Source organism: Amblyomma maculatum, chromosome 3, assembly GCF_055883805.1.
Source record: "Amblyomma maculatum isolate TAMU_Amacu chromosome 3, ASM5588380v1, whole genome shotgun sequence".
Lineage (NCBI taxonomy): Eukaryota > Metazoa > Arthropoda > Arachnida > Ixodida > Ixodidae > Amblyomma > Amblyomma maculatum.
In genome coordinates this window covers 174275583-174300783 of record NC_139346.1, presented here as the reverse complement: position 1 = coordinate 174300783, position 25201 = coordinate 174275583, and the positions used below count along the sequence as shown (strand labels likewise).

The 25201-nt window shown below is 47.1% G+C and overlaps 1 protein-coding gene across 7 annotated transcripts in view; it reads right to left on the bottom strand.

Moving 5' to 3' along the window:
* The window catches only part of LOC146196995 (uncharacterized), a 146935-nt gene that overhangs the window by 5761 nt on the left and 115973 nt on the right, over positions 1–25201 (bottom strand). For 4 of the 7 annotated variants that reach the window (XM_084598715.1, XM_084598714.1, XM_084598712.1 and 1 more), the window contains 6 exons: positions 14943–15298; positions 14004–14142; positions 10761–10946; positions 9656–9814; positions 5453–6073; positions 418–1797 (listed from right to left, as the gene is read on the bottom strand). In XM_084598715.1, the coding sequence (XP_084454841.1) occupies positions 418–1797; positions 5453–6073; positions 9656–9814; positions 10761–10946; positions 14004–14142; positions 14943–15298 (2841 nt within the window). The remainder of the gene's footprint in view (positions 1–417; positions 1798–5452; positions 6074–9655; positions 9815–10760; positions 10947–14003; positions 14143–14942; positions 15299–25201) is intronic. The other 3 variants (XM_084598717.1, XM_084598716.1, XM_084598718.1) reach the window with 3 other exon arrangements.

Below are 25201 nucleotides of genomic sequence, written 5' to 3'. Positions count from 1 at the left end.
AAAAGCTGGAATCATCACACGTGTTCTAATATGCGTACAAAACGTCTAACGCTTTAGTCCAATTTCAAATAAAACTGCCTTTCACGGCATTGCTTCGTTCTTTTCCTGTTATCCTAAGCCTAGAACAGTCAACATATTTGCCGACAGCAAAGAAAATCACAATACGTTTAAAAACAGTGTCAGAGACGGTCAATAAAATGGGATCATTCTGAAGGTAAAGAAATAAAGCATCGGCGCATGTAAAGTCAATTTAACCTAGTGTCCTGGTTTCAAATATGTCTCGCAATTTGAGTGTAACTGAAGCACATGGTGATGCAACAATGAAGCACGCATAATACTGATGGGGATGTATAAACGCGTGAAAAAACGCTATGCGAAAGAGCTGCATAAAACTGAAAAGGAGAGACAGCTTCCTACCTGTAGTGACTGTGGAGCTCGATGAAGGGCTGATGCAGGAGGGCCTCTGGAACTTGGACGTCACGGACTCCCCTTTTGAGCTGGACAAAACCGTTACCCCGCTGGAACCTTTCTTTTTCAGTGGCTCAGTGTGGAAGCCCCGGTCTACAACATCGAAGGACGTTTCAAGTGGCGGGCTGCGGTAGCCATTCACCATCGGAGCTTTGACCTGCGAACGCAGAGGCGTACCTGCCCGCGGTGGCGACGGAACCGGGGACGGAGTGGCTGCAGCTCTTTGCTCAGCGACGGAGACCTGCTTCTTTGCCGGCGGCGATTTGACACCCCGGACTTCAATCGGTTCTTTGGGTTCTGTCTGAGGCGAGGAATTCTTCCTCGTCGAAGAATACATTGTGACTTTTTCGTCGCTCACCAACTCCTCCTTCTTCTCTTCAGCCCTAGAGGCGGACCTTGACTCTATGTGAGAAGAGTATCCTAACTCTTCCAAGACGTCGTCGTCATCAGCGAAGGGAATCGGAGAGTCAGAGAGGCCGGACAGAACGTCCTCCTTTTCAGAGCGAGAACAGATGGATTTCAGGGACGTCTCATCAATGGCCCTCCTCGAGACCTTAGTGGACTCGATTGTTTCCATGATCGTCGTCGTTTCTACGGTGGTTATCTTTGACAATCCAGCCGGCGTCGCTGTTCGCGGTCTAGTTTCATCCGGAGGCTTTCTGTCTTCTTCGAGCTTCTTTTCGACTTCGTCGAGCATACTCTTGGTGTCACCTTCCGCTACGGAGGCGGCTGCTGCTGGACTTGGAGGCGGAACTGCGTGATCTTCAGTAGAGGTTGCCTTAGACTCCATGGCGACTTTCTTAGGCACGCGGTCATCATCTCGTGCCACGAGTATCGCTGCCGCCCCCGGGAACACTCCGGCCGCCGGCGGAACTGCGTACAGCTGTCTGGATGGAAGCTGAACTCCGCGGTCATCGAGAAAGAGGACCTGGTTTCCACCGGGAGCCACAAACGGATGCGTATAAGTGGCAAAAGGTGAAATCGCATGTAGCAAGGAGCCGGGGCTGAAGGCCTGCACGGGTGATGTCCCCCGGGTGCCATATTCTAGAGTCTGTGTCTCGCTGTCCCGCTGGCACACGGGTGCTACAATGCGACCGGCTTCTGGCTTTTCCAGTTGTTTCTTGAACCACACCTCTTTTGGCTTAGACCAGAAGTCGCTAGGCGGCATTGGCGGTGGCGGTGGAATGGTTGGCCCTGCGATGGCCTCTGTCGTCGGTTCCGTTGGCTTTTGAACGGCCGGTGGGGTCTTCCTGGAAGCATCGGTCGGGCTTCTGGCTTGAGGACGTGGCGTAGCGCTGTCGATAACGGTAGCTTCGTTCAGAATATCCTCTGTGGGAAAGTTAAAGAGCATTATTATAAAACGAGATTTCCCTGAACGATTAATCGACGTGGAGCGAGCGATACAGCAAGGACAATCGTAGCGAACAATGGTGCTGTCACGCAGGACACGAGGTGAGAGAGTGCAAGGCAGAAGCGGGGCGCAGTGCTGGTCGGATATGCGGAGTGGGCTTTTTTTTTTTCCTTTTTGATGCCATAATGGCAAAGCGAAAAATATAATTTGATATAGTAAACGTTGTATATATTACAAAGCCCCCCCCCCCCCCCCCCCCTTATCTGCCCTTATTCAGTGCTCTTTCAAAACAGAGTAAGAGGATGCATTAATAATAATCTTTAGCAGATAAATCATACGCGATTAAATTTATGCCAGGGTCTGTATTCCGAGTTTGGTTCATTTCCAACAGTAAGAGTACCTCCCTGACCCCGAGCCATCTGATTAGTGAAAACGCAGAAACCGGAAACGGTAGTGACATCCGTTTCCGGTGTTTCCATCAATCAGATGACTCGAGATCAGGGAGATAACGGCACTTTCGATAACGACGTAAACTGTAAATACGGAACCAGATGAACATCCGCTCCCTGATCCCGGATAATTGATTCCTCGACAACGTTGTGCTCTTTCGCGCGTACGGAAAAATAGGTACTCCGATGCTGATATCTATACCCCCTTGTGGTCGCTTGCGTACGTGGAAAACATGGATAAATGTTCGTTTAAAGATTTTAATGAGTAAATGGCTTAATCACTTTCTTGCACCTATTATCAAAAGGAATTATGATCGCACTGTACACTTTATTTTGCAGTTCTAATGAATGATATATTTTAACAACTACAGGGAAAGGAAGAACTCAGTTTCCGGAACGAAGTTTTGACGCTACATTTCTCAACATTAATGCTTTAAGTCGAGGTTTTCGAAGTAAGTAATTATTTGTGATCTGGTGGCAATATCAATGAAATGATTTGCCATCAGCATGGCCTTATTGCTCATGCCAATGTATCAAACAACGCTGGAAAAATATGCACCGCTCTAATTACGGTATTCCATGGAGCGAAATAAATGCTTAGGAAGAGTTCAGTTTTTCATTGTTGGTCGTATTCAGATTCAATATTTGTAACAATCATTATTTGGCTATATAACATTAGGACAATGCTGCGATCAAAATGTCTCCGCAGTGGGTCAACACTCGCCAATGCTTAACGGTTCTATGGAGAGTCACATCACACTGTTTACATGAGTAATATTGGACCGGGACACTAAACACGGATATTTGGAAATACCTGACTGTTATCTTGCACCTGTGGAGTTTCTTCGGCTCTTGTCTAGGCAGAAAAATGCATTCATGAGCATGAGTTTCGAACTACGGACGAGAAATCCATTTCATTTCCTATCCACAGTGATAAGAACATCTTTTCCTTGGCGTTAAACGTTTCCCGATTCTACTGCTATTGAACAGCATCTTAAACCATCAGAGGTCACTACGAGACCAGAGTGGAAAAAAAGAGCTGCTTTTTTTCCCTGCACATCATGAGCAGGAGGAATTTCAGTGCACAAATTAGCCGACAGGCGAGCAAAGACATAACATGTCATGACAAGACACAAACGAGTCCCCAATCCAGCAAGTAACACAGTATACACTCGAATAGAGCCGCTTGCGTGTATGGGCCAATTCCTACAACTTGGGAGTCAAGTATAAAGTTCAACTCCGTTTAGCACGTGTAGAAATTTCTTGCGTGGCATGCTCGATGAGGAGCTGCCGCCAGATGACGACAACTGCTTGCGGCTGTCATTAATATTATCTTATCTTCCAGCTCGTACCGATGAGCTTTTCGAAGGAAGAACAAAGCAAGGCGCAAGTGCGCTGTGCGATGTCAATAGACGTTAAAGAACCCCAGATGGACGTTAACCCACAAACCAAACCCTAACTAAACCGTACCGGTGTGTAGCTATGTGCCGCTTAAAACAGAACTCAGAAGCACAGTGCGATGCTTCCAGACATTTTAAAAGAATGTAGAGTTATAGAAATTTTGAATGCAATTGATGGAACCGAATGTGACTTCATGTGCTATTGTGGCGAGGAGCCGGGTCCAGGAAGAAGCAACAACAAGTGCAGAAAACTATGTATACATAGCACTGCACAGCCAATCAGAACCAATTCATCTCACTGCGGCCGGAGTTAAGCCAACTGGAGCGCCGTATCAATGTCAAGGCAACGCTATACAGAAGAAAAACAGCCTTCAGAGCGGCATTCGAACCACTACAGGTGAAATCAATCTCAGCTGAGTTTTCGGGTGTCCGCGATGATTCGGTCACGGCCAAAGCCTGTATGTGCAGGAATCATTCCCTCTTAAACATTTGTTTCCTTCAATTTTCCAATTGTGCTGACGCAACTGAAACCAAAATTGTAGTTTCTTGCCCCCTTGCTGTGATGGCGGCAGAGATAAATGTATTTTCAACTATCCGCCGTGTACAGCGTCACAGTGTATAAGTTCAATAAAGTAGTTTCCCCGGAATGTATTTAGAAAATTCACCTAAAACGCCGCCTTAGTATAAGGACCACATGCCGCCGAAATCTCGAAAAAAAAAAAAATAGCGGCCCTTGTTCGAGCATATACAGTATTTACCTGCGGGCGGGAATTTTTCATTTTCGACAGGTGCTGACAGTATTATTCAAGCAGTGACTTCGTTTTACTCTCTTGTGCTATACTGCTTCTTTGAGAATATGGGAGGAGTCGCAGGGGAATTAACTGATACTTAAATTCAACGGTGGCGTTCGCAGCTCTGTTCAAGGTCCGCAGTACCTTCTTGCTTACGGAAACGTTACACATTCATTGCATATTATTTTCTATTGCAGGTGGTAAACCGATCACGGTGAACTACTTTCGCGTTCGCGTTTACTTTACACTACATGAGTTGCTTGTAGATAGAAACTCCTAACTTCTGTAGCCTTCCCCCGCTTCATTTCACATTCAGCGATTGATTCTTTTTGTTCGGCTTTGATAAACCTGCCAAGAGTGAAAATATTTGCATCCTAATAGCAACCGCTGCAAGTTTATAAATGAAGTGATTTCTTTTCACTTTGAAAAGAGTAATTGTTGAAGTTGCTTAAGGAAAATAAAACCGCAGCAGACACAGGACGGAGGCTGGAGACAACACAGGGCGGTACTGGCAACTGAAAGGTTTATTCAGCTGCCAGTACCGCCCTGTGTTGTCTCCAGCCTCCGTCCTGTGTCTGCTGCGGTTTTATTTTCCTTATGTCTCACCAACTGGCCTACACATCTACCCTGCTAAGTTGAAGTTGCTACTAGATCTTTACTAAGTACCCCCTTTTTCTGTGGAATCAATGCAATGTAGAAACAAAAAAGCTAATGTTCCAAATTTCATCACTTAACGCTAAGCGGAACAAGAATTATACATTATTTAGCTTTGCCGGAACTACCCGTACCAACCCTCTCTCCTCTTGGTTTCATTAAAACGTGAGTCACGGGTACGGATCGTGCCAGTGTGCTGTCAAGCTGCATTGGGATGACAGGGTCACAGAGAAAGAGAACATCAACACTCGAAACACGGAAGCGTATAGCAGAGACAGCAGGTGTTGAAAGCTCCGACGAACACTCGCAAAGGGACCAGCGGGCACTTTGGTAGATTACCTCTAAGATGCTCCAGGGAGTTGCGCTTCAGGAGAACGTGCTTGAGCTCCTCCATGAGAGCCTGTTTGGGCGAGTGACTCTCTACAGCGCGAACAGTGACGACCGTGGTAGTGGCAGGCACGGCACTGGCCACGGTCGTGCTCACTATAGTTGCCGTCGTGGTGCTCGGTACGGCTTCGTCGCTCCGAGTCTCAAAGCCCACTGTCTCGTCACTCTGAGCCACCTCGCGGGTCACCAGCGGTGACATCGGCTTCGACACGTCCTCAGCTTGAGCGCGGGCCGCCTTCTGATCTCTTTCCTCCAGGTATTCGTGACGTTCGTCTCTGGGCGCGACAACGTTGACGTATATCTCACCATCGCCTCGGTCGTCGCTCTCGCCAGACGAGTGACGTCTTGGAGGTGCCACCGGCTGTTCGCCGGGGGGCGGCAGCACGGGGAACGGCGTGGTGCAAGACTCCTCAGCTTCGCTGAAGATTTCATCCAGTAGCGCGCTGAGATTCTCAGGCCAGCCGACCGAGTCCTCCCTGCGACTGCTTGGAGCGCGCAGGCCACCGCCCCCTCCTTCGACGTCCGTGCCCCCGATGCTGAGGCTCTCCAGCAACACAGCGCACGGAAGGTCATCTGGACGCCGCATAGTTTCGACCTCGAGTTGCCCGTTTGCTACCTTATTGCCTATTTAAACGCTTGGCACAGATAATTTCTATGACAGAAGGTTTGCTGTTGATCCACGCAGTGAGGAACTTACTGCAGCCTTCAATATTCGAAGGCCCGGAGGTGTGAAGAGGCCAGTTCTTCCTATCCCTTTATATCGAAGTTAAGGATGCCATAAGTGTCCTACTGTACGGTTCAATAACAAATCTCCTGTGCGAGAAATAGCGGACAATGGTGTAGACGTATAAAACATATAAAGATAACGTTAAAATCTTGCCACCAGCCCAACATCGAACCTGTTCATTAAAGTATAAGCAAACTGCTTCAAACGCTTCTGAGGTTTCCTGTGGAATTTTTTCATCATTTAAAAATCTATTTAACTGACAGCAGAAGATACACATGATCCTTAATGCAAGGCAAAGCAAAGGAAAATCCAGCATCTGAGTTCTGGTCTGTGGCTGTGCTAAAACCTCGTGAATCGGCCTAAGATTTTCTGCGGCAGATATTCTTATCATGCAAAAAGCGATGACATTGAAAGGCAGCTTTTCCTAGCATTTCTACCTTTTCTCTTGAAGAGCTTGATTGGACTGTAAAAGGGCAATTGTCAGCGCAAAGTGCATGGCCACTGAATGTTTTACATGTTAAAGTTACTTCATGGCCCTCGCATAAAGATGACATGTTAAAGTAATGGATGAGGTGCCCTTTCATTTATGTACCTCGTAGGAGGTGAATGGACAGTGCACAAATGCGATGTACATACATGACAAGTACAAAAAGGATCAGCAGCGACGAAGCATACATCTCAGGTGTGTGCGAAATGTAGTGTATTAAAACCGAATCGAATAGGAATGAGGAATGGCGTAATTAGAAACCGATTTGAACACGAAGAAGACAATGATAAAACCGAATCGATTACGAATCGAACATTCACGGTACAATTCAGTATTTATAAAAATATTCGTACAAAATTAGAAATTTGCAAAACACTGAAGCGCCAGCGGCGGCAGTGCAGAACGTTGCTATAATTTGATATTTATAAGTTATGTTAAAAACGCAACACTGACTGCAACTGAGCGATGGCAACAAGAAATCGGTCAGTGTATTCACATGAAGATCTTCAAGTTATACGTATAAAAAAAAATAACTTTTTGCTATTAAAGACGACGAACTGGAGCCGTACCTCTAGACATGAGATGGGTGACAACTTCTTATCAGCCACAGACTCCTACATTGGCCATCAGGCAGGGTATGCTGAACAGTTCTGATCTCGTTTGCGCCTTCAAGTCTTACATGTCAAATATGAGCATCGTGAACGCAGCCAGACGAATGAATAGCGTCGCGGCCCAGAACTCTGCATCCTGCGGTGCATACAAACTATCGCTCCCAATATTGGAGGTATGTTGGCAGTGCCCAGACATGCCAGTACATTGCCAACATTACCCAATCTTGTGCCACCAGGGGTTCGTACTGAGAGTGGCAGTGTGGCACGCGACGTCGACCCTACTTTTGAAACCACGATTTAAAAACATACGGCAGGCATTATTAGAACTGCGTGCCAACTATATGAAACGTATCCGAAAGGCTGACAACGGACTGAATTTGTTGGAAACTTTTCGAACGTACGCCAATTGATTCGTCTGAATATTCGAGTAGGAACAATTTCGATTCGCTAATCCTAATTCGCACACCCAGAATATATGATCGCGCTTTAGTCACTAAGCTTTTAGAGGATGTGATGATCACTGCTAGTCAGCTAGCTAAGAATAAGAAATGACCATATCACCTGCGTAGTGCAAAAAAAAAGAAAATTAAAAATCAGCCGAGTGTTGGGCTAATCTGTTACCAAACAAAACTGTTTATCTGCCTCTAGAAGTGGTTGAAATGACTTAATGTTGAAAAAAAAAAATAACTGGCGAATTCTTGTGGCGTAGAATACGACATGGTGAAGTACGCGGTAGAATGCCGTATGTATATTTACAGCTAGGACATTGCAACAAAACGAATGGTTACGCTTAAATATGCATGATATAGAGAATAGCTAAGGCTTGTACCGCTAAGTGATCCTCAAGCTTATAAAATACGTCGGCAACATTTAAAGCTGGCGCAAATACACTGTGACAACTATCAGTAAGCATAAATGGCGACAAAATCATACAAAATGTCAGATGTAATGTTAGGTTAATAAGTGTAGAAGAAGCCCCATAGAAGCCCACCCTTCATCCAAACGACAGTCAAGCAGCGCATTGACGGAGAGGTAACGAGAAAAAAAAATTGTCATGCTCTATATCATACAGCATGCTTCGGTCGCTGAAAGGCGTGGTCCAAAACATTCCCAAGAATCCCAACGAAAAATATGTGAACAGGGTGTCAGTATACTGAAACGTTTTAGAAGGTAATGTCATTAAAAAAAATATAAAATGAAAGGAGACTATACGGAGGAGACAAACACCATCACCGTAACATCGCCAGACGCATAACAGCCCACACATCACGGTAAAGTACCGAAAGTGACAACAGCCAATGAATTCTCCCCAAACGCCGTTGAAGTAAAACACTTCCGCATTCCACATTCCCTCACCTCGTGACCAATTCGAGAGAAACAACCATAGAGAAATAAGGAACAAAAAAAATCTCGCAAACATGCGACAAGAAAGAAGGACGAGAAGAGGACCACGCTTTCATTTTGCGAAGGAGACCGCCACGGTGAGAGTTGACCCGACTGTGTTAGCAGGCCCATAAGATGGGTGAGGACGATAGCGTAAGGCCGAAAAGGGTTGGGTCGTGCAATCGGAGGCAGTCGAACCTTCGTCGGGGGACGAACTGTCGCCGAACACGCAATCCTGGGGGGAGAAAGGGTCGTTTCCGCGGACGACGAGGCTGTCGTGAGTCGCTTCTTCTTCGAGGCTGTCCGCGGCGAACTGGTCTGGCATCAGTCTGATCATGTCTGTCGGTGTCCTGGCCAAGCTGCCGTCGACCATTTCGCAGCGCGAGCCCGTAGCTCCGGGACTACAGCCTGTTCCGAACAAGGGGGCGAGGAAAGCACACACAGCGCCAAGGGGTCAGGACGCGAAAGCAGTTTTGAGGGGTATGACGGCTGGCTCAGTGAAGCACAGCATTACACGGGAGCCTTTGGGAGTCAGGTAGCCGCACACAGTAGCCTACTCATGCACAGGAGGAATAAATACACCAAGAGCGCAAAAAATGATACAGGCCAAATTTCAGCCCTAGGACGAAGATTCTGGAATGATGAGCGACGCCTTCTCTTAAGAAGACACAGCACGATATAAATCCCGTGTCCTCCTACTGAGTAAGTGCCCTTCTTCACACCAGAGTCATCTTCCCAGGCTAGCACAAGAACAAGTCCTTAAAAGTAGAAACGGTGGTAGGCTATTCTTGTGCTACGCTTCTGGTGACCGAACAAGCCCTACTTTTTGATAAGACGTTGAAAGCATAGTAGAGAAGAGCTAGCCGCATGCTCTTTGTGAAAGTAAGCAGAATGTTCACCCTCTTTCAAGCGAATAGCTATGGGACCACGCATGATCTCTGACGCACCTGAACTCCTCGACAGCCTGATGGAGGCGTCCTCTTCTTTTTTCCTTCGAATCTCCTTCAGCCAGTCAGGCACTACTTCGGTGGCCGAAGTCGGCTGGTGAAGACATTCGCTGGATAGGTTGGCTGACCGCCGGCCACCGGACTGGGACAGAGACTTGTCTGCGGGCAGGCGCGCACAGAGGCCACTGTTACAGGATGCCGATCATAAAGGAACGAAGAAGCACTGTTTTCGTCACGTAATTGAGGTTCCAACATTCGCGTTTTGTATGGTGCCTTCACTTTAATCCGGCTCTGAAGAAAGGCAGTCACAACGCTGCGGCGTACATGCATACGGCGAGCACTATGGATTGCCGAAAACATGGAAAAACGGTGCTTTAGCACCGCGGTGGCTTACATGTTTTAGTCAACTAGAAGACGAAAGTCGCTCAGCGTCCTAGCAGCGCTTCGAAAAAGGGAAGGAGCAGGGCACGACTGTTCAAGGGTATTGATATTGCGTCGCATTTTGACTGATGACTTCAACGTAACTTACTTAGTCTTCGTGCATCGAACATTTCCTGTGGTTCCATCCTCCAGGACAATTAATTTCGCGGAAATTGTGTTCTTATCCAGAGCTCAGAGCGCGGAAGTGTCTCCTCTAGAAACCTCTTAAGAGGAGAGACTTGCTGCGGCTGAAGTTTATTGGAGACAGTTGTTGCTATAGCTGACATGCTAACCTGACATTAACTCAACCATCAAATAATTGCAAGAAAGTGTGCGGTTTCATTGCCAAACACGACGAAGAAAAGAACCGCGTTCTCTGCTCGCCTTGGCACGCAGCTGCCCTTTCAGTGTCTTGAGTGACTGTGGTCTTGAGTGACTTGACAGCAAATGTCCTTGTTCCTATTGATTTGGCATTTTGTAAATGCACGGATTTGCGACGCAATGTCGACTAAACCAGTATAAATCAAGCATGCACCCGCTGCTGGGTTCACTGTTCACAAAGTGTGCCAGGTACCACTATAAAAAGCTACATCCGTAGCCCTTCTGGTGTTGCGAGTTCCGCCACGCTCTTCCCGCATTGAGTAACCGCTGTGCATATCACAAAGGAGAGCGAGCTTGTCCTCACCGAGGCGAGCCCAATCGATTCCACTCTTTTTCTTCCTCTCTGCCTCAAGGATCCACGAGGGCGTGATGGCCGAGTCCACCTGGTCCCAGGGTGACGCTCGGCCCGCAGACATCACCTCCCGGCTGCGCATCTGGACGCTCGAGCTTCTCCGCAGCGGTGGTCCAACCTTTCCCAATCCCCGTGAGACTGCGCGCACACACAGGAAGAACGGCTCAGCTACTGTCGGGCATTGCCGAAATGCCAGAATCTATCGCAGCATGCAGATCATGAAGTGCACCGCAGTTATTTTGAACAAGCCGTAATGAAGTTATAGAATACATGAGCTTTTACTTCCGGATCCAACCTGGTAACTTTCAGGGACACCCAGTATCTGATCATGCTGCGCACTGGCAAAGTCAGTGGTGCCTGATCTAGCATCTTCCAGTTTGGTGCACGTTAAATGTGTTTCGCAAACAGTTCCCTGGTAGAGCGAAACGGGGCGCAAATAGGGATCTTGCGGTTCGTTTTTGTGTTCGCTGTGTACCAAAGCTTGAACTATATCCCAATGCAAGAGGCCAACAGCGAGAGGAAAATGGAGGGCATTCCTGCCTAATCATCGAAAGTCTTGTCATCGTGCAACAAAGAGAGCAACGTGGTGACATATCTGTGTTTTGAACGCAACGTGACAACTGCAGAGCTTCATTATCGTTCAGAGACATCACAGACTATACTCCTGTCAGTGTGAACGGAGCGCTACCGAGCTAGTGAGGCGTCCGTGGTTTCAAAGGCCACGTGATCACCAGCAATGACCATTTTGGGCGGCCAGGAACTTCACAGCGGGCGCGTAGCGTTCCCCTGTAGGGTAACTGAGTGTTTTTGTGACCGTAAACGCGATCAACGATTAGTCGACGTGCTGCGCGAAGTGATTCGCCAACAGCGGAGGTGGACTGTCGCTACATTTTATGAACATGTCCAGGCACACAGGCCTCAAGACCAAAACAGTTGCAGGAATTTCGACACACCGGCACAAAGGAGGAAAGCCTCTCCCTGTGGCTAACGCTACATCTTAGCCGGAAACCTTAGCCAGAACTTGCTAAGTATTCCGAGGGAGAAAAGTACTCCGAGGGAAGGAGAGTTCAGCCTACACGATCTCTAATTTACCTAACCGACACCTTATGTCGCATGGCAAGTTCGGATAAAAAGAAATCGTGTATGACTATTTGACGAATGGCGACCTTAGGAGAAGAGACCTAAACCCTACCCAAAATCGAAATGGTCAGATACAACCGTGGTGAATTTATTTTTATTTACGGTTTTCTTTGTACACCGAAACTCCATACATTGGAATGCTACTTGAATGAACTTTTCCGAGAAAAGTTCTCGAAAATCTCCCGCCGATACCACAGTGAATTCAATGCATTCAGTCCCTGTTCAACAAAGTTCAGCGTCTATCATCTGATCGAGCGAACACTTTAAAAAGCACGTTAGTACAGCTAGAAAACGTATCTTGAGAGCACGCAGCCTTACTCTCCACAACGCAGCCATTTGGACACTTGAAAGTAGCATACGTTCGCTAGCGGGACTGCTGGATGCTGCAACGGGCTTGAGATTGATATGGCTACAAGGCTAGCAAGTTTTCTTAGCAGTAACGGCAAAAGAAAAATAACATAACAATTTAGGTAGGGTTGGTGATAGAGTTCCTTGAGACAATCTTGAGAAGAGAACAATTTGGCGACTCGCAGGTTTAAGTGCAGTAGTGAGCAAAAATTGTTTACAACAGCGCTGGAGTCCGGGAAAACTAAAGCACCTTGACAATTAAAGTGGCTTTAGGGAAAACTGGCTTGCAACGCCATCTATCAACAGCTATGTGGGATCGAGACAGTCGTGGCGATGCCTCACTTTATCAACATGCATGTGTCGCTGTCGCTGTCGCTAGATGTCGTTTAGATGCAGGTTTTCCTTCCCGTTAGGTTTCCCAAGCTTCACCACCGGCCGCCTGCTGCATACCACGTTTTCTCACGACTGTACAAAAGCTACGTCAAGCCTCCCTTGGTTCACAACGAGGTGGTATTTAAAACGAAAGTTCAGCATAAATCAGCTGCATTTTACTAAGGATTTTACGTATACACAATGCATGGTTGGAGTTCTCGGTTCTGCGGGAAAAAAACTGTCTCGAAGAAGAGTCGAAATGCACCATACTTACTTCGATTAGTCAAGATAAGCCACTGCTTGTATCTTTCAAACCGGAGGAGACATAATAGAAAGCTTGTATGACCCGCTTAAGTTCGTTTTAGACATGTTATAAAAATAATAACGAAGCTATTATGTGGCACAGCATTCATTTTCGGCTTGTCTCAGCAAGAAACACACACGCACAAACAAAACACGCTGCTTGACGTGGTATCTCTATTGTTAGCTCCTATAGTTAAGCCCCGTTACAGGCTGAGAACTGCATGGTGGTGAGCAGAGCGGTTTCCGCTTCGAGAGTCTCCGCCAAGGTTTCTTACGCTGTCGGATTCCAGCACAGCCGCTCTTTCGTTATAACCTTTAAATCACACGCCCACCAAAAACACGATGTCCCATTGGACTGCGCATACTAGCGACGCGCCTTTTTTAGTCCCTAGAAGCTGCCGCTCACAACACAAAGACGGTATTCAGGCGAAGGTCTTGTATGACCCATCAGCAAGGAAACTCGCCCTCGGTTGTTGAGAATAAGCAATTGATTTATAAATTAATTGATTTACTTTTGTAAAGGAATTGAAATTTAGAGTTATGGCCGCATTTACACCCAATAATGTTTTACTGAGAGCCCATTAAGGAGCAAAACGTGTGCTTTACATAACTGCGTCGCGGAATCAGTGAACTCCAGATATTACAAAATAAAAAAACAAAAGACAAAGGTAAAAATAGCGAAATAAATATAAACCAAACAAAAGCAAACGAAGAAATTAAAAAACCAGTAAAACAAGTAAAGAAAGGGAAAACTAAACTCCAAATTAGAAATTCAATCATACGTTTTGGCAGCACAGTGGCAGTCTTCAATTCAGCCTAATTTTATGCCTATATTTGTATCTGCCCATATAAAACAAATACTCGTATACTTGTGCACGTAGGTCCATTCGCATCAAGGCGCGTAAATGTTTCGCTTTACCGGCTCCTGCACATGAACGACGAAAGATGTCAATGCTTCCTCGGCTATTCGTATAGAACGCTACTTAAAAAAAAAAAAAAATACACTAAAGAAAGAAAAGCTCTCTGGCTTACCGTGATCAGATAAAGTGGTTCTGGTAGGACTCCTTCGTGCGGCAGCCGCGTCTTCCTTCTTCGCAGGGGGTGTGGCCTCGATGAGTTCGATGCGCTTCGGAGTCAAGTATTCAGCTACGTCCAGCGACTCCGAGGCAGTCTGGAAAGGCCAAGTGAAACTAAAACTTCCGGCAGTGCCGATAATGTCGCTGATAAGCATGCACAAATGAATCAACGAAAAGAGAAAAGACCATGTGATTCCGCCAAACAGCTACTGCTTAGATACGGGTTGCGAAGTTGCTTCCTTTTCTTTTTTACGGTGGGAGAAACTCATGCAGAATTACAGCTACACACCTCCCAAAACTGTTCGCATTTGTAGATGTTTCTTGTTCTGCTCTGCTTAGTACTATGTTATGTTTTCTCCACGTCCAAAATTCGTCTCGCTATGCGGGTCGTTTTGATAAACATTGGTCTCTCGCGTGCCAGTACGGAGGAATTCTATAAGTGTTCTAGAAATAAATGTCTATCTGAAAGAAACAAAATCACTCTTTAATTGTGTCAGTTGCAAGAGTGCTTCGAAATAAGACTAGTCCAGGCGGCCACTTCGCGGTGGGTGGCAAAATATCCATATTTGTGGCTATAGGCGATGTCACTTCTATTTCAAATGTGTGCTCAAACCTCGAGAAGTGCTATAGGCAGTTTGTCTGAACGTCTCAAGGTGGGGTGACTATATTGCGGCCTTTGTGTTCTGGCCCGATCATGCCGCTCGATTTGTACATGCCAGAATTCCCAGTGTCCCCCCCCCCCCCCCCCCCCCCAGCTCGTCTCCTGTCTTCCTTTAGTACTGACTCACCACGTTTAAACGGCACGTGCGTAACGTTCTTTGATAATCTTCCACGCCTTTACTTTTCTTTCTGCATGTAAATTTCGCGCCATAAGATAAGTACAGCTTGAACGCACCCTCGCTCTACCAGCGCCGCCTGTCGCCCTGTCCCTGGACGATGCGGCACCCAGCCTGGCGGACGACGGCGTGCCGGCGACAATCGTGTCCTCTCGGTGGCTCTTCCAGGTGAGCGTAGGCGATGCAGAGCGGGGGCCTGCCAGCTCTGCCGCAGTCGCCGTGGCTGCGACCCCGCCGGCCCCTCCGCGCGTCTGGAAGACCACGTTGAGCGGCGGGGCCTTCTCCACGTGCCGCAGTTGGACGTTGAGAAAACTCGGCTTCTCGTCCTCTGTCGAACTGGCGCCCGCAGACGCGGCGTCCGACGATGACGACGACACCACCACGAACTCGTCCGAAGACCGCCGCCTCTCGGGGGCTGTGCAGTAAGATGGGAGTTTGTTTTGGCGTCCATGTATCATTGAGCATAGTACGTCGTAGTAAGAGCTTGCATATCAGGAAGGTATGCATTGCTAATCATTTGAATGTGACGGAAAATTCTAGTTGAACAGAAAAAATGTGATTTTTAACTAAGTTATTGGTTGACAGCATAAAAATACAGTATAAATATCTTAAATACAATGATTTACAATAACACTGAGTACAAACCTACAGAGGGGGGGGGGGGAGCAAAAAATATTAAATGAAAGCAAAATACGAGACCAAATCAGCTCAGTGCTAACTACTGTAATAGCGACGGGATAAAGATACTACAAACAGAAAGAAAGCTGACAAGGTGAACACCTGCTGCTACATTAACGTTAACCGGTATAGCAGAGAGATTCATAAGTGTCGCCCAGTAGCATCAGAGATGAGATTATATGTACGGGACTCAGCGGTCTCAATAGACTCTCCGCTAAATCATTCACCGACTGAAATAAGCCTCAAGTATGGCAACGTCCAGACACACACACAAAAAAAGAAATAATAAAAAGGAAGCGAAAAAAGTTAGCCTTACAAAGCCTACTATAGGATCCCGCCATGCAATCTGTAGTAAAAGAAGCTTTGAGCTGAATACAAAATGTTTTTTTCTGGTTATAAGCAAGCTACACGACCCGACAGCTTATTCATATGCCGAAGCAGCACGGTACGTTTTGTGCCCGCTGCATGCATATGTGTTGCATAAGAAGTTGCACCCTGTGTATAAGATAGATGCGCTTTTACACGAATTCAGTGGAGTATAAACTAGCCATGAAATTTAAACACCAGGTAGACGAGCCGAGACAGAAACTGAAGAAGAAACAGAGCTCTACAGGCCATCCACAGCGGCAAAAGAAGGATTACAACGTTAATAAATGACAATTTCTTTACGGCAGTTTTGTGCTATTCGAGACAAGTCACATCGAAAACTTTAACGGCGTATATGCTCAAATCTCTCAATGCGTAGATTAAATAGAAGGCGAATACATACAAGAGGGACGGAGACGACGTGTCACATATATACAGCACGCGCCGGCGGCTGCGTTCTCCGAAACTCGGCAAAGTTTGACTACCCGAAAAGCGGAGACGCCGAGACGCGGTCGTCGCTAAGATCGGGGTGGCGGGAAAGACCGAGGCCGGCGGGCGAGCGGAGAGGGAAATACGCCCCGAAGATCAAAGGCTGATACGGAGACGAGGCAGCGGTTGAATCGCTGCAGTGTGGGTGCACACGGTATAAGGGGCAGCTCCGAATAAGTATCAGTAGAGGAGACGGCGAAATCTACAGACGTGCAAGAATAAGAAGTCATAGCGGACGAGAGGGTAAGGAATATGGAAGGCTAAGAGGGAGAGAGGAAGCTGAGTAGGCGAACACGCATTTAGGCGGGGAAGGAAGACGGTCAGTCGCGGAACGACCGAGTACAGGCTTAGGAAGGACGGAATAAGCTTGTCCTCTCCTCCTCGCGGGTTTTGCGCATGCGAGACATAGTTTTCACATCCGTGCTCGGACTCTTTCCTAACAATAAAAAAAAAATGCAAAGAAGGATGGTCAGCCCGTCTTCTTCCTTGTGATTCTTTCTTGATCAGCGCGGCGAAATAAGCAATACACACCGATTTTTACTCCCCAACCCTTTAGAGCAGGTTTTTAGAGCTGGATATAGACAGACCCGCTTATAGCAAAGCCCCCCCCCCCCCCCCCCCCCCCTCGCTGCAACTTTCACTTCAGATATGGACGATACAAGTCAAGAGCTTCGGGATGAATACCCGGAGGGTAGGTAAACGTGTTTTGCTTCAGAGCCAAATGAATGGTCGCTTGATTCTGTATGCCAATAGGAGAAAAAAAGCAGATACAGCGAAGAATCACAGCCGAGAATTATTTAGTCAAGCAGTCTGTAAACAGATGTATTTCTGGTTAAAAAACTAATTGTCAAGGTAAAACCAAGGTCCGTACCATGCATGTGAGAATCACGAGGGCACTTCAAGCTCACGTATTTTTTTGTTTTCTGTTTTTTTTTCTCAGCATACTATACGCAATACGTACACACTAGCTGCCATTGCCATGACTCAAAGAGCAAAGCAAGGTAACACGTACAGTGACGTCATACGTACATTGACGCAGCGATTGACATTGAACGCCCGTAGCGATCATTCGAGTTTTTCCCGATGAACAAACCAAAATTCACTGTCTGCGCACTTGAAAAGTGCCGCGAGTCATATTGGAGCGTAAGAGGCCTCCTTTGTATTTATATTGTTTCTTCCAACCTCATGGTAGCAGCGTTATTTATGTTTGTTTGTTTGTTGTTTTCATTTCCAGCCTTTCCCATTACACAAAACCCAATACGCCTACAATTTATTGGTGGCGCAGTATATTCTCGGTGATAGGCGCCGAGAGAATGAAAGGCGCGAACTAAAGAGAACTCGGAGAGCGCGGCACAAGGCAAACAAAAGCTAAAATAACTAGATATGGTAAGCCTGTACCGCGCGGTCACGTAAGGAGCAATCCGAGTTAGCCTCATACATTCAAGTAAGAGAGACATACTCATGCCCTGGATATATTGGCGTCTGAACCCTTCTTGCGTTGCCGAAAGTAAACCAACCAGCTCATCCACGATACGGTCCTGTGATGCGCTCACTTCGGTCGGACAGGTCTCCGATACGCCACACCCGTTGAGAACAAAGTAACAATGCAACCCCGCCGTCGAAGCGCACGGCTGCTGCCTGGATACGTGCTCCGTAGACGCAGCAGCGGGCGCCTGGTTTCGCGTCTTTCCATCAGTTGGAGAAGGTGAGAGGGATACCTGTTTCTTCTCTTCAGTTTTGGTGCGCTCTATATGCTACATTCGCGCTTCGTGTACCGTGAAATTGTTTGGCCATGCGGACAGAGCATCTAAACTCCTTATAGAGCTCGGTGGCGTTTGAAAAGGTATCCAGGAGGCGCGGAAAATAGGATGATATTACGGCGATCCGGCGTTATTTGGATTCGGTGACGACTTCCATACAAAACTTCGTTTTGAGCTTCGCCACACCGCGTTGAAAAGCTCTGATGGGTGTCGGCATGGTCGAGGGCTATGTATTGTCAGGCCATGGATACACAGTCCACTGGGTATACCCACCGCCGCGGACTTTGACAGGCGCTCAAGAGCCTATCCAGGGAGCCCTCACGCTTTCCAGGACAAGAATGCAGACAGGCTAACAGCACATGTGTGCAGAGCCACAACCGCATGATGTGGACAGCTTTGGCGAACATTTGCTGTTGCTCTTTGATGGCAGTATACGCAAACCTATACTTCGTCTCACAAGATATCTGCAGCACTAAGAAAAGCAGAGGAGCCCTTGCTCCTACCGTCACCCCCGCCAATTTGGGAGGCGAGAGGCGCGTGGGAGCACAATTGCCTATTGTAGGGCGCGTGATCCTGATTGGACTGGGGGGCCTCTGCTTATCGCAGTGCTGCAAACATCTTGTGAGACGAAGTATATATGTCGCTGAATATTTATGTGGCAGGTAGCAAGGCCTTCCAGCCAATGTCACTATACGATTGTCATTAAGGGGTAGTTAATTTCTTACGCCTGTTTACAACCTGCCATGTCTAGTTAGCAGACGAAACGGGATTAACCATGGCGTAATGAGCTAAGCGTACCCTTCGGAGCATCTGCCTTGAACTCCCGGCAATAGTTTTCACAAGTACCGCGGGAAACCCTTGCGAGTTTGCGAACGCATTTCCAGTACGGGAATCAATTTATCCATCAAATACTCAAAATTGTTTATAAATGCCTTGAAGCCAGCAAGGCTTTTTAATAAGCCCCTATTGTATCTGCCCAAATTGGTAGGTTATCTCTCAATCTTCTTGCGATGCAAAATGATTGTGAAAGAATGCGGGAAATGCTACCCTGTTAACCGCAAGCTTCACGAATACCATGTAAAGTGGACCACCCGTGCTGTCTAGATACAAATGTGTTAGAGGCTGTACGTTTTACGGCCGCTTTGAATATAGAAAAGCCGGCCTTGTGTGCGGCACTCAGTCGTGATGGTGTATGTGACCCCTTATGAATAAAGTCTTAGCCCGACTCCCAGACAATCAAAGCAAATTATGGAGGTGCCACATTACCAAAGCGTGGGACAAGGAAGAGCAGAGGAGGAGTGTATAATAGCGCAACTTCCTTTCATGCTTAAGTGGGCACAGGCGAGCATCGTGGGTTGCAGGGTTACAGCGTTGCATCTTCTTGTTTCCGCAGAGTGCGAAACGAAAGGTCCGCAAGTTTCCTTTCATATCCTTTCGTCCTTTCGTGGATTTGACTTGTTGGATAGTCTCGGCTTCTGAAGGCAGACATATCGGTATCACTCACAAAGATGGAGGACGGACCATTCACAGTTACATAACGATAACTATTGATCAACGCACGGCCGAGGTGGTGGTACAGTGGTTAGGGCGCTCGATTGCTTAACCCAAGCACGCGGGATTGAATCCCGGCAGCGGTGGCCGCTTTTCGTGGGAGGCGAAACGCAAAGCGCCCGTGTGCTGTGTGATGTCAGTGCACGTTAAAGCACCCCAGGTGGTCGAAATTTTTGGAATCAGCTCCTCAACTACAGTTACTCTCATTACCTGAATCGCTTTGGGACGTTAAACCCCCCAAACCTTACCAAACCAGACTATTGAACCGATGCATAAGTGATTTTCACTTTCCAAATCTGCGGACTACCAGAGACGACTGTGCAGGGCTTCATATTCGCTTCGATCACGTAAGATAATTGAATGCGCGCCAAAGTCCCAGTACATGACATTTTTAGCACTCCGCCGTCAGCGAAATACGTTCGAGCAGTCGAACACGTGCTGTAATTGTAATTGTACTGAAAATCTTGAAGGTCTGTATTGCAAACGCACACTTTCTTGACAACTCTCCTCTTCTCCTTAATCCTTCAACGTTAACTGCAAGCCTTGAGCGCCAGCGCTACGGGATCAATCACCTCGCGGCGAGTCGTATCCCGTTCGAACGCGCGCTCGTTCAGGCGAACGCGCTAATCCGCTTTGCACGTTCGGCCAGCTGACTAGGGCGTACGGACTCCTTCGAGGTCAGCTCTGCAGGCTCAGGGATTTCTCGTCAAGACACGGCAGCGTCTCCTCGGCGTCCAGTCTCTGCTGGGCACCTTGTAGGACGCACGCTGATCACGAAGCCCGCCGCCTCGACAGCTGCGTCGGCGGCGGCGGCGGCGGCAAAAAGAGTAATGATGACAGGGGGTGCTGTTCTCCGGCGGCTGCGCGGAGGTCCCGTGACCCCTAAGCACCCTTACCTTCACCGCACCACATGAAGAACTACAGTCGTGCCTCTGGCCTGTCGTGCGGAAAGAAGAGAGAGTGATTATTTCTCTGGCTGTGCAAAACAAGATGATGAGCATATGTGTAGTGAAACATCGCCGTTTGTTCTGTATGCTCGAGATAAAAACACTTTTGTAATGCTGTAACAAGGCGCGTGAAGTGAATGTTTTCGAAGTAGATACTTGAGTTTAAAGGAGGTCTGGACAAAACGGCCCGGCAGTCTCAGTTATGGGAGGCACGCGATGAATACACTTGAATGCGCTTACAAACGTTTTATGCATACCAACGGAGCACGAGCGCAAACTGTGAGAGTGTATTCGCCCGTTAGATAGGCAAGCAGATTGCTGCGAAGTTTGGTTCGAGAGCTTTTCTTGAACGACGATGAAGACGTATGCACCTCACTTCCTCCTTGGCAAGCGAGTGACTAATGTCGGGACACCATTAATCACGCCTGTCTAGCGCGATCACGGCTCCATTTGGACACCGTGCACGGAGAACAGAGCATTGTTCCCGTCCGCGCAGTTTCACATGTACTAACAACGGCCTGCGCACGTATAGCTCGAGCGCGATGGGCTACTTTACTGCAACCACTGTTTCTTATACCAAGAGCAGCCCTGTGTTTTCGGGAACGCCGTTCGACGCCTGGTTATCGCCGAACCCTTCAAACTTGTTCTCTTAGTTCTGTGGTACGCTGCGATCGGCCAACTCGAGCGCACATGAATACAAAAAAAAAAAAAAAAAAAAAAGCAATAAAATGAAAAAGTAAAGCGAAGAAAGAAATCCCCAGTGAAAGATGCGTCCATTCTCTTCTCACAACTTCGAGATTCGCTTGGGTCTGCTGCCGGCAGGCGTTATCTAAGAGGAACGCGCGCTGCAAAAACGCTCCAGCCACAGCTAGGGAGGAAAAGAAAACAAAAACAAAATCGAAAAACACGATGGTTGCGCCCGACTGCCACGGGATTGTGTGCTGTTTGTCGTTGCGCCTCTGCTTTTAGAGAGACGTAATCTACACGCCACAAGCCCCTCCCCCCTCGGCCTCTTCCTCCCTCGCCTCCGTGCCCTAGTTGTACCTGCGCCTGACTTTGTAGGGCTCCTTTAATGCGTGGTGCACCGCCAAAGAGTTCTTAAGAAAAGAGGCATCGTTTCCCGCGTTGTCTGAGCCCAACCAACAACCTCTGCTTCGTGGGACGGATGCACGCATACACCCGGCACTGTACGCCGTGCTGCTTTCTCTACGAACATTTTTTGTTTTGTTTTGTTTAGGTTCCAAACCGCTTGCCTTTCAGCGCGTGGTGTATAAACGCACGCACATCTCATCACGGCCGGGTGGTTTTAGGGCGGCGAACATCGATGGTCTGTATCAAAGCGGGCCGTCATCAAAACGGTTCGAGGGCGGAGGAAGCGCCTTGGACGTTCGAGATAGATTCAATGAGTTATTAATTCCTTGGAGTTCGTACGACGTGTTTTGCTCGTATCCTTGTTTTCCTAGGAGATGCGTACACCGATAAGTGGTGTCGCCGGAATGCCTGTCATCTACAGGAAGACACGAAGAGACGTTATAGTGTAACGAAGTATATATTACAAGCATCTTTGTCTAAAGACGACGTGTTTGCAACACTCAGGCGTGCATTTATGAAATTCCGGCTCAGAACAAACGAGATCGTGCGGCCGGTATCGCGAAGAGGCTAATTAAGCTCCACAAATGTAGGGTGGAGATTTCGTTGCTCTTGCAGGCTTGCATGAGGAAGTAAGTACGCAGTTTGCCACAACCGTCGTGCGAGGCTAAAGGTTCTAGTTTTCACTGCATGCCTTCGGCGCGGTGGGAAATAGAAGTTTTAGTAGCACGTGGTAAGGCGCTGGTGTTTTCAGGCAGAGCTCGCTGATTTCCGGAACACAGTGTCATGAATGCCCTTCGATGAATGCGTCCTGCGTTGTTCGTGGCGCCAACATCGCGTGCCGCACCATATGGATTCGCAAAAGGTAAAGTTCCGAGTACAATCGCAAAGTGGTGTTACATACGAAACTATGACCTTGTTCAAGACCAAAGTTTATAAGATCTCCGAGAAAGCGCCACATTGTGAGAACATAGAGTGATTGACGCTGGTGCGCTTGTTGAACTATATAGAGGCAGCTGTGATGCAAGACAAACGAGACTGCCTCATACACCAAGAAAAAATAAGAGCACCGTCGCCTCCCTGCAACTGAATCGAATACGTTCCGAACGAGCACCGTTATTAGATTAGAAACATCATCACAGTTCTCTTCAGCCCTTTCCGTCCAAATTCTTCGCTCCCTTTTCTCACTGCAGGTATACCAATCTTGTACCTACTACACTGCTTATAAACTCCCTGTCTTTCCTTCTACACGCTTACTTTCTTTTATATGCGGCGTAATTTATGTAACGTAACGCAACGGAATATATTGCGATGTAAACCCTACAATTAGGTCTGTCCTCAAGCGATTTAGGAGAAAAGAGGGTTCCCATGTGTTCTCTGCAAAGGAAACTACTAACGAGTGTAAGAAACCCGATTTCGAAATGAAAAGGCACACCCACTTGTTCTTTTCGCTCTCATTTTACTCTAAAAAGCAACCAACTGGAGAGCGAAGCAAATGCCACATGTTTCTACAGGCTTTTATATATATTTGGTGCCCAGCTCTAAACAAATTATTTGAATATAAAAGCAACGAATGTTAAGGAATTCGCTCGTTAAACACCTCTGTCGATGACTAGACCGTGGAGGTTGTTTCGATCGGGATGCGGACAGACAGGCGTTATTAACGAATGGAACCCCGATATGGTTCGCTATAATGTGTCGTTAAAAGACTGATGTCATAATAAATATAAATAAGTGATCGGCGCATGGAGGAAGTTGAGCAATCAGAAATGAGCTGGCCAGGTAACGCAAGAGTATCCGATTCTAATGCAGTTCCTTTTACAGCGGCCGCTTACGAACACACATGCGCGGTGTACAAATGTACGAATCGATGGAGGAAAGTTGGCCTTATATGGGGGAGTGAACGACGACAAAGCTGGAATACAAATGCGCCTTATAAGGAATTTCCCGTTACAAAGAAAACGAAAGCAAGGACCTCGGTGAGGAGCGAAATATCAAGGCCGGGGCACCAATGTCACCAAGGTAAGAAACGCGAATGCGATTCAAAAGGGAAAGTAAGTGGCTGATGGCGCTCAGTGCTTGGTGCAGCCATAGGTGTGTTCCTTGTGTAGTATCGGCGCACGGGATTTGGACATGACAGGCTGAAAATGAGGAAAGTCTACTAATTTCAGAGAAAGTAAAGAAAAATAAAATAGAGGAAAACGAAGCCGGCTGCCGTCAGGGCACAAGCCGCGAATTCAAAGGTCACGGACCAGACCGTGGCAAGAGGAATGAGAAGCAAAGGACAACGTTCACTTTGTAGCGTTCGCACGTACGAAGTTATATCGGTCTCTGAACCCCGCGCGTAACTCTTCCTTTACAACAAAGTTTGCGCAGGAACGGCCGGAGAGCTCGAGTGTATCGGAAAACTGGGACAGTAAAAGTAACCCGACTTACTGCGCTGCGCCGAATGCATTGAGGGTTCGACAGATAGTGCGCTAATTTAGGCAGGCACGAGGTGTTCCTTCTTATACTTGTGCAGCTCGATGTGACCGCGGTTGGATTTAAGCTGGCAAGGCACGAAGTATTTTTAACCCTTCTGACAATGCACTTGCTCTCGCTACCCTGATCTCACGGGTTCGAAGCAAATAAAGAAACTGCAGAAGCCCTAGTTTGTCATGCGCTGTGGAAAATGAATATCTTACTCAAATGTTCTGGTTGTTGTTATATGCCTAAATTGTCAGAACTTGCCCGACGTGACGATGATACACAAGACTATAGATTCTCTTTAAAAAAACGTTGTCAGAACCTTGACTGAGCCTTGTTAATTCTTGCTTCCATTAAAGACTGTGAGTATCGCCTCAACACACGAGATAAAGCTTACATGCATATAAAAAAAGTGAAAGTTCAAAATACTGCATTAGCCGTACCTTGAACGACATGCTTCACAATTAATGTTCACCTTACTGCTCCTTGGTATCCGCAAGATGGGACCGCAAGGTGGATACTCGAAACTCAGTGTTGTTTTGAGTAGCTTATTGTGGTATACAGGCATGCTAATCTTTTTTTACACAAAACAATGTTTTGCTTGCAGTGTTATCATAAAGCTAGAATAACGACGTGATACGTGGCATAGCGTGATTTTGCCATGTGTTGTAATAGTTGTGGCACTTTCACATTTTAATACGACGCGTAGGCCTCTTCGTCAGCTGAATTCGCTTGCTGTGCGCAACAAGAGGGGCTCAATGATCTACAACAAAAAAAAAAGAAGAAAAAAAAAAACGCTACGCTGCATTAATTACGGCTTACCGCGCTCTGACTGTAACTTATTTATTTACTTATTTCAAAATACTATAGGCTAATATTTTGGCCCATGCAGGAGGGGCAATACTAGACATTTAAAGAGTGACAGATAAAAAACAAATAAAATAAAAAAGGCAGTACATGCAGTTGCATCAG